General features: G+C 43.9%; 2 protein-coding genes across 2 annotated transcripts in view; both read right to left on the bottom strand.

The window, feature by feature from the left end:
* Positions 1-229: 229 nt before the first annotated feature.
* LOC102000913 (lysophosphatidylcholine acyltransferase 2B-like) lies at positions 230-1,809 on the bottom strand. The gene has a single exon (XM_005359643.3). The coding sequence runs from the start codon at positions 1,807-1,809 to the stop codon at positions 271-273; it is 1,539 nt and encodes a 512-aa protein (XP_005359700.1). The 3' UTR covers positions 230-270.
* Positions 1,810-4,497: 2,688 nt separating this feature from the next.
* Ephx4 (epoxide hydrolase 4) overlaps positions 4,498-8,557 on the bottom strand; it is a 26,910-nt gene continuing 22,850 nt past the window's right edge. The window contains exons 6-7 of the mRNA XM_005359642.3: positions 7,563-7,711; positions 4,498-5,108 (exon numbers count right to left, since the gene is read on the bottom strand). Coding sequence (XP_005359699.1) covers positions 4,856-5,108; positions 7,563-7,711 — 402 coding nt within the window. The 3' untranslated portion in view covers positions 4,498-4,855. The remainder of the gene's footprint in view (positions 5,109-7,562; positions 7,712-8,557) is intronic.

Below are 8,557 nucleotides of genomic sequence, written 5' to 3'. Positions count from 1 at the left end.
AAGCCATGTGGCTAAACATAGACAAGAATTATGGGTTAAGTTGTAAGTGCTAGTTAATGACAAGTCTGAGCTAATAAGCCAAACAGTTTATAATTACTATAAACATCTTTATTTTTTGCTGGGACTGAGCGGCTGCAGAACTGGGGGACAGAAACTTCTGTCTACACTTTTCCTCAAACGATAATTTTCATTTTGTTCATAGTTTCTGCCTACAAGTTCTTCCCCTCTTTCCAGCACGACCTGAACATTTTTAACGCTGCGGATGCACTTTCACTGCTTGTATACATAGGCTGCTTGGAGGTCTAGGTATGAACTGAACAACTTGGCATATACTGGATGCTTCAGGGCAAATTTCCTGAAGGCCGTGTAGGAAACCTGAGCTGACTCCTTGCCAGCCATCTCCTGAAAGAGTACGGAAACATCTAGGTCTGGCACTCCGAACGCTGCCCGGAGAATAGTTGTTAACTCTTGTTCCGTTATGTAGCCGTCCTCATCAAGATCAAAAAGCTTAAACGACATTTTCAGAATCTTCTCCGTGTTGGCAGGGTTGCACAGGACTGTTAGCCCTATCACATACTCCCGGAAGTCGATGGTGCCGTCGTGATTCCTGTCAAAGAGAGAAAACAGCTGACTCAGGGGCTCTGAAATCGGGAGTTTCAGATAATTCGAAAACTCTTCCATTCCGATCCTGCCTCCTTTTGAGGCGACTGCAATCTCGGCGTATTTGTCCAAGTGCTTGTGGATACTGTCCCAGTCTAATTTCAGTTTCCGGCTGATGGCTGTAAATTCCACCAAACCAGCTTCCATGGGTAGTCGAAGGGCACCCGCAGAAACCATCAGTCTGCAGTCTTCGAAAGTGTGATCTGTCACAGGGAGTTTCAAAGCATTTGCCATGTTGATTCGGACTGAGTTGGCAAAAAGGATGGGATCTTTCTTTTCTTCCTCACTTGGGCTATAAACAGGCATAAACTCCACTTCCACCCAAGTGAAGGGCTGACTCAGAGTTAGCATTAAGGCCTGGATGCCTGTGAATCCCTGCCAGGTCCAGGTCACCGTGTCCACCCTGTTGGGGTACCTAAGCAGCACCGGCTGCACAGGGACACCTGGGGAGAAGGCCCCCAGTTTAAAGGTGATAAGACAGGAGCGATTGGTGCACACTCCTTCCGGGAAAATCAGAATCTGTGGCCACTTCATTTTGGATAACACTCGAGTCAGGATTTCATTCCGGGTAGTCTTCCTAGAATTCAGATCTTCTCGTTTCACAAGCACAGGCTGAGTGGACAGGAGGCATTTCCCTGCCAATGGGATCTGCACATTGTGGCTCGCAGAGACCACGGAAGGGAGCCCTGCCACAACAACGGCGATTGCATCAAAGAAGGTGGAGTGCGGCGCGGTGACGAAGATGGGGGCCTCTTCTCTGGTGGCCTTTTTCCCTTTGACCTTAACCAGGAACCCAGCAAAAAAGAACATCACGCGGAACAAGAACCGGAGGGCCGGCTTCATCAGATGCTTCCTCCAGCCTTTCATGGGCTTGGTAGGTCGAGTAGACAAGTTAATGGTGGAGAGCGTGGCCATGGGCCAGAGGAGGAGGAAGAGGAAGGCGATGCAGGACACACGCACAGGTACCAGCACGGTGCCCAGGAGGATAATGCGGGCCCAGCGCCAAGCACTGAGGTGAGTCTGCTGTATGAAGGGGTTGGCCACTGCGGGTGGGAATAAGGACCTGTTCACTTCCCCAGCGAACTCGCTGTCCCACACCTCCAACTCGGTGGTGTCTGTGGTCCTTCTGCGCTCCGTCAGGTGAGCCATGAAGCCTGCTTCTCAGCCTATGAGTATCCCTTCTCCCACAGTCGAGTGCTGCTTCTGTTTGCACGTGATTAGCACCCTTAAAGCCAATTTCTGGTTAATAGGAAATGATGCATTCCCTTTAAAATTAGAAGAAAGACCCACAGGGAAATTAGAATCTCATCAAGAGAACAATCATGGTGTGTTGTTTTGATATATATGGTTAAGGAAATTTCACATAACAATGTCTGGTACTAATCATATACATTTACTAATTTATGTTTATTAATTTAAATGAATAGATACTAATATCAACTTTGAAATTTAAGTGATATTGCCAGTAATATTGCTATGGGCTGCTTTGAAAACTAGTGAGATTCACCCATTGTCCCTACAGATTGATTGAGTTAGGCCGATGGTCCTATCTCTTTAGGCTAAGAAGTGTGAATAGTGTCCCCTTAAACATCTGTGTTAGGGGTACTTTTCCACACACATAGGAATGTAGGGAGAGGCGGGAAAGAGAGGATAGTGGACTCTGTGACTTGAGAGCAGAGGACCTTGTAGGGAAGGAAGGGGACCAGGAAGGAGCAGGGGCACGGGGGATGGGAGTAGAGGAGGAGGGAAATGAGGGAAAAGTGTGACATATATGAGTGAAACCCATCACTTAGAAAATAAATTTAGAAAGGAAAATTAGAGTACATTAATTCTAATAGGCCAGAATTGGTCATGGTATGTGAGGTTTGCAATGTTAATATTAGTTAATATGAACCAGTCAACACTCTAAACTGTTAATATATGAGAAGAAAAAAACCTGTAACATCAACTTGGCCAGTAATAAGGCTTTGATTAAGATAAGAACGGCTTTGCTGTGTCAACAGTGTCCAGGATGTGTCCCTTCATTACTGTTGTCCTTGAGATGTCATAAAGAAGGAAGCCCAGTAGTGTGAACGGGGCTTTTCTTCTAGACCTGGTGGCATTCTAGACTCCAGGAGTGCCGTATTGAGGGTTCCTGCTATGTTTGCTAACTTCTAACTTGGATTCCTTTTCCCAGAACTAAAATGATAATTTAGGCCCCAGAGTTTCCATCTAATGACATATATTAGGTGTTATGGATACCAAAGCAAGGTGTGGGCTACATGGAAGGCCACTTCCAGGTGCCAACATTTATACACGGGGAATCGGCAAAGTCACCTGTTAGAACTTACTCTACTGTCTTTCAAAGAAAGAGCTTACTCCCTACCTTCTACTTTTGTCATGAGGCTCCGACAAAACGTTCGTAAACAAACTGAGTTTTTATTGTACATCGAGGTTGCTATGGCAATGAGAATTCCGAGGACACTCTACACTCTCTTGTCACTACCAGGACCGTCTGTCATGAAGGAAGTGTCTCTAAGGTGCTGTGACTTGTCAAGTGCCAATCACTGCCTCCTTTGCCAAAGAGGACATCCCAAGGCAGTGGACAGCAGTGACGTTAGTCACACTGCCCCCTTCTGTGTCTTCCTGTTCTATGATGTCGTTTCTACTCTGTCAGCTTTCTTTTCTTAGAAAACTAATTTACTAATTTTTATTTTATGTGCATTAGTGAGGGTGTCAGATCCCTTGAAACTGGAGTTACAGACAGTTGTGAGCTGCCATGTAGGTGCTGGGAATTGAACCCCGGTCCTCTGGGAGAGCAGGCAGTGCTCTTAACCACCAAGCCATCTCTTTAGCCCCTCTTCCAGCTTTAATTGCATTCTGTATACGGCTCTTAGAAAGAGTTATTACACCATCTTTCTTTCATAGTGCGTGTGCCTGATGTAACATGGTATTGCAGTAGTTAATCCCTGCCCTCATTCATGGTTTCAGGTGTCTGTGGTCCACCAGGGGTTAAAAACATTCAGTGAACAACACAGAAATAATGCTTAAACCTTTTAAGTTGTACAATAGTCTGCGTGGTGTGATAAAATCTCCCACTATTCAGTTTTCTGCCTTCTAGGGATGTAAGTCATCTCTGTCCAGGATAGTCTGCCCGAACGTGGCTCAGTCCTCTCCACTCTCAGATCGGCTGCCCTGGTGTGCAGCACTTGTATAAATAAGATCTGTGTTTTGCCCAGTGTGACCTAACTTCACTCACTAATGGCCCCAAAAATGCCGAAGCAAAGCCATAGAACTACTTTTAATTGAAAAAGTTTTCAATTAAACTTTTTTGTTTTCCATGACAGATGAAAAAAATGTACTGTGAACATGAGAGAAAAAGAGATCAATGCTAATTTGATTTTCAGACTGAAAAAGTTATAGACACAGTAGACAGTGAGGGCTTAATGAAGATGAGAAAGGTGTTTATCATTTGGTTCATCTACAGTTTGGGATCTACTGGGGTCTTGAGACTGCATTTGTTCACTAAGAAATTATCTGCAAGTCTACAGTGCAGTAGGCCTTTATTCTAGATGATGTACATCAGATTTCTAAAAATTAAAAATCTTGTCCTATAAAACTTGGATTCTAGTGTGTAAAAGAATAATAGTATTCATTTCTTACTGAATTGAAGGTGTAAAAAGATATTTTCCTACTTGGTTGATGTAGCTTGTACAGTTTCAATTAGTTTAATCCTTCATCATAGATAAACTTAAGACACATTTTCAGAAATACTCATCTGGCTAAGTTTACATTCAAATTTCTTTATATATTATAAATACACAGGATTTAATGATGAGATTTTTATTGACCAAAAAAAAAAACCAGTAAAGAAAACATTGTTTTAACAATGAAATTAAAATGTTTTCCATTGCAGATCTGCCTTTCGCCCTATGGCACAGCTCATGTTCATGTATGTTTGCAAAAGGCACCACATGTTAGTATAACAAAGAAAACAAAAAGCCAAACCTGAGCCATTTTCCTTGGTTACCTTTTTGTACAATTGTGTATTTTAAGGCAGGCATTTCTCTGTGCAGATATAGTGAAAAAATTACATAGATTTTTTTCAATACCATATTTCACTATATTTATTTATAATCAAGCATATTAAAACAGGTGATTTTTCCTAATAAGACGTAAATTGATGAACGAGTTTTAGGAGGTTTTTGCGATTCCCTTACAGGCTCTTCACAGGAGATGGCCATTCTCTTCTCCTGTCTTCCCCCAGGAATGCCCATATCAGCCTGTTCACTATGTCAGGTTGGTCCTGCTGAAGCCAATGGCTACCTTCTGACAAAACGGTGAGTCTGAAATAGTTTTTAACGTAAACCTTTGTGACTTCAGCCATCTCGGCCTCCATGAATGCATCTTCCTCTCCCCACAGGAGCAGTGTTGGTGTCGTCACCATGTGGTGCTTGAGAGGCAGGCAGCTGAAAGATCAAAGGCATCGACCTGAGAACATCCTTCCTAGCACTGCATGGTGAAGTGCCCCTCACAGGAGACATACTGTCTCTCACTGACGGGGTAAAAATGGGCTTGGGGGGGTAGAAGAACCTCACATTTTATTCATAAAACCTGAATATGCACAGAGTACACAAACATACTGAATTTTCATGGGGCAGGGTAATTTTGGGGAAAATGTCTTTAAAAGCTCCCCTGGGAAGCGATAATGAAAAATGTCAATCACCACACTGGGCAGTCAGACTGATCCAATTATGCAGAGTGTGTTGGTGAATGCAATCTCAATACTCAAGAGGCAGGACAATGCCTCAAGTTCAAGGCTGACCTGGGCTACATAGTGAATTCCAGGGCAGCATGGGCCAAAGTTGAGATCCTATCTCAAAACAAATTAACAAACTCCTAAAAAAAAACAAAATAAAACCAACCAAGCAACCAAACAAACAAACCCTCAAAGGAATCTAGTAAAATCTAGTAAAAGTTTACCAGTCAAGAGCTGACTTGCTTCTCCAGCGTCAGGTAAAACCTAAGGCGGCAGCTGCATTTTTAACCAGCAGAGGCCAGGGCAGGAGGTTCCCTAGGGCCTGCTGACTTTCCAGCAATCCTCAAGCCCCAGCTGCACAGTAAGAAATGAGCTCAAAAAGAAAGGTGCATGGCCCTAAGGGGACATCCCAGGCTGTCTTCAGCACTCAGGAACACGCAACCTGCACATACACTCACACAAAAAATCAACTGTCTTCAGCTTTCATAAAACTGAATTCTGTACAGGGCCAACCAAGGCTACACAGTGAGACTCTCTAAAGAAAAATAACAACATAACCCAAACGAACAAAGTCATAAGCTTTGCCTTTTGTGGGCTTCCTATCTCCTGGAGATAACAGTCTCTCTCCCGGGTACAGGTCTTCCCAGTGGGCGGTCACACTGAGAACAAGTGGAGAGTTTAGGAAGGACAGAAATACAAGAGCGTCTTTTCTCTCACTGCCACTTCAAACACACTTTTCTGGGTGTGGGGAGTTCTTGACATTTTAGAGACCCTCTCTCTCAAGTGGTAAGAAAGACACCATGACACTGAGAAACTCAGATTGTTGTCTGTTTAGACATGGTCTTACTGGGTAACCCAGGCTGTCCTTGCATTTATGATCCTCCTGCCTCAGCCCTTCCAGAGCTGGGATTGCACACCGTACATCACCATGCCTGGGTGCTACCACTGTTGCGGTTATCTTATTTTGTCTCTCTCCCTGCTTCTTTTCCCTTTTCCTGACTCTTTTGAGTTGGTAGTCCACCCCACAAATCCTGGTTTAAAGTTAACGAAAACACTTGCAGGCTCTTCTTGTCCTCTCAGTCCTGAGCTCCCGCCACGTGGACCCTGATTGTGCTACATGAAATCACACCCGCTTCCCACACAGCCTTTTCTCTTTCTGGTCCCCTGGCCTTGGCCTGGCCTTGGCGTCTTTGCTCAAGCATTGTCTCCTCACTTTTCACCTCTTTCTCCCTTTCAAAGCTTCTCTGTGTGTTTGTGACTTACATGGGTTCATTACGGCCATTGTTTATTTCATGGCTGTTTTCTCTACATGGGGCAAGATTTGTGAGCTCGGCGTCCTTGTCTTGTTTTACTCAACATTGTACCTTGAGTGTTTACAGCCAAGGACATAAAATGTTCTTAAAAATGTTTCCTGAGTGAATTAATACATGAACATTGCAATATAATAAAAATTAATCTACTCAAAAGGAAAGAATAAGTGGAAAGAATTATGGATAAAAAAGCAATGGCCATATGGGAGATCTATTATATTATTCTCTATTTTTTCATGTTTTAAATTTTCTATGAGCAAGGCAGTAGTGTTGGTATACACCTGTAATTCCAGCACTTGGGAGGTAGAGGCAGGCGAATCTCTGTGAGTTCAAGGCCAGCCTGGTCTACAAAGCGAGTTCCAGGACAGCCAGGACTATTTCACAGAGAAACAGAATATTGTGTTTGGGGCTGGGGTGATGGCTCCATGGTGGCCACACAAGTATGAGGCCCTGAGTTCAGGTCAACAAGTAGAATAACACCTGCAATCCCAGCGTTTCTACGTAGAGTCCCTGGAAGCTCACGGCTCAGTTAGTCTGGGTTATGTAGCAGAAAATGAAGACTCAGCTTCCAACAAGGGGATAGAAGGTGAAGACCGACCCCCCCAAGGTTGTCTTCTCTCTGCCACATGGGCTCTGTAGAGTATGAGCACTATCACACACACACACACACACACACAAGTGCGCGCACACACACACACACACACGTGCGCACATACACAGACACACACACACATACACACAGAGAGAGAATGTGCTGTATCTGGGGAATAAGGGGTACATTTAATTTAAAATAAAATAAATATTATCTCTTTAAATTGAACTATTTTACTTAACCCAAGAGAAATTATACTGACTTGAAAATGTTTCGATAATGGTTAATTGGGCCACTCAGTGCCCCGGGCTGCGAAAAGACATAAACGTAGGCTTCCAGATCGTCCGCGGTCAGCCGACGTCCTCTCCTTCCGATGCCAGTGCTCCGGCTGGTGAACAGGTGCTTCAGAGCCTGGTTGAAGCCAAAAGAGAGGAATTTAAACTGAAGCTCTCACTTTAACGGGGTCTGGGGCCGACAGCGTAGCTCAGTTGGTAGAGTACTCGGCCGGCGTGCACAAAAATGTGGCTCGATCCCTAGTACTGCTTACACCGAGCACAGTAGCCAGCACAAGCCTGTCACCCCAGCATTTCAGTAGAGTCAAGAGGACCAGAGGCCAACGTCACCTTTTCTGTGTACCAGTGAGTCAAGGTCATCCTGGCTTTTATGCAGCCTTGTCTCAAAAAAATGGGAGAGGTGGTACGGTAGTTGATGGGGGATATAGTTGTTGCTTATATGAAGTGATAACTCCTAATTTTTGCTCCATCTCAAGGTTTCATACCCTATAGATGCATTTCACATTTCTGCTTTGTTAGGTTTTTATTCTAACTTTTCAATCTCTTTGTGAATATCATCCTCTTGAACAGTGTGCTATCTTGGTGCCTATTCACATTCTATGAGACCCTGCCAGGTAGTACACCTACCAAAATGCCTTCCTTACTATTCCAACTACTGCTTATGGTAAGGTCTTTCTTACAAAGTTGTTCAAGCCAGAGTAAGAAACACAGTTTATGTCACAACTTAGTTTATACCGCAGTTCCCACCAGTTTCATAAGTGAATGAAGTGGAGTTTAAAGAAATAACTGTTAGTCATCACGTTTGCTGAGGTTTCCAAGTCGGCTTTGTCACACTCGTTCTTAAAGTCCTAACTGAAAGCTATTGAATTGCTTCAGTGACTCAGGTACATGTCAGGAGGAGCCATTGTATACCATCACTTCTGAGTGCACCATTGTGTACCATCACTTCTGAGTGCACCATTGT

Source organism: Microtus ochrogaster, linkage group LG1, assembly GCF_000317375.1.
Source record: "Microtus ochrogaster isolate Prairie Vole_2 linkage group LG1, MicOch1.0, whole genome shotgun sequence".
In the NCBI taxonomy this organism is placed as follows: Eukaryota; Metazoa; Chordata; class Mammalia; order Rodentia; family Cricetidae; genus Microtus; species Microtus ochrogaster.
The sequence above is the reverse complement of the archived record's forward strand: the minus strand, read 5'-3'. Positions and strand labels throughout refer to the sequence as shown.

Bases quoted from the DNA above. Each gene is read 5' to 3' on its own strand.
- LOC102000913 (XM_005359643.3), bottom strand. From the start codon at position 1,809: ATGGCTCACCTGACGGAGCGCAGAAGGACCACAGACACCACCGAGTTG.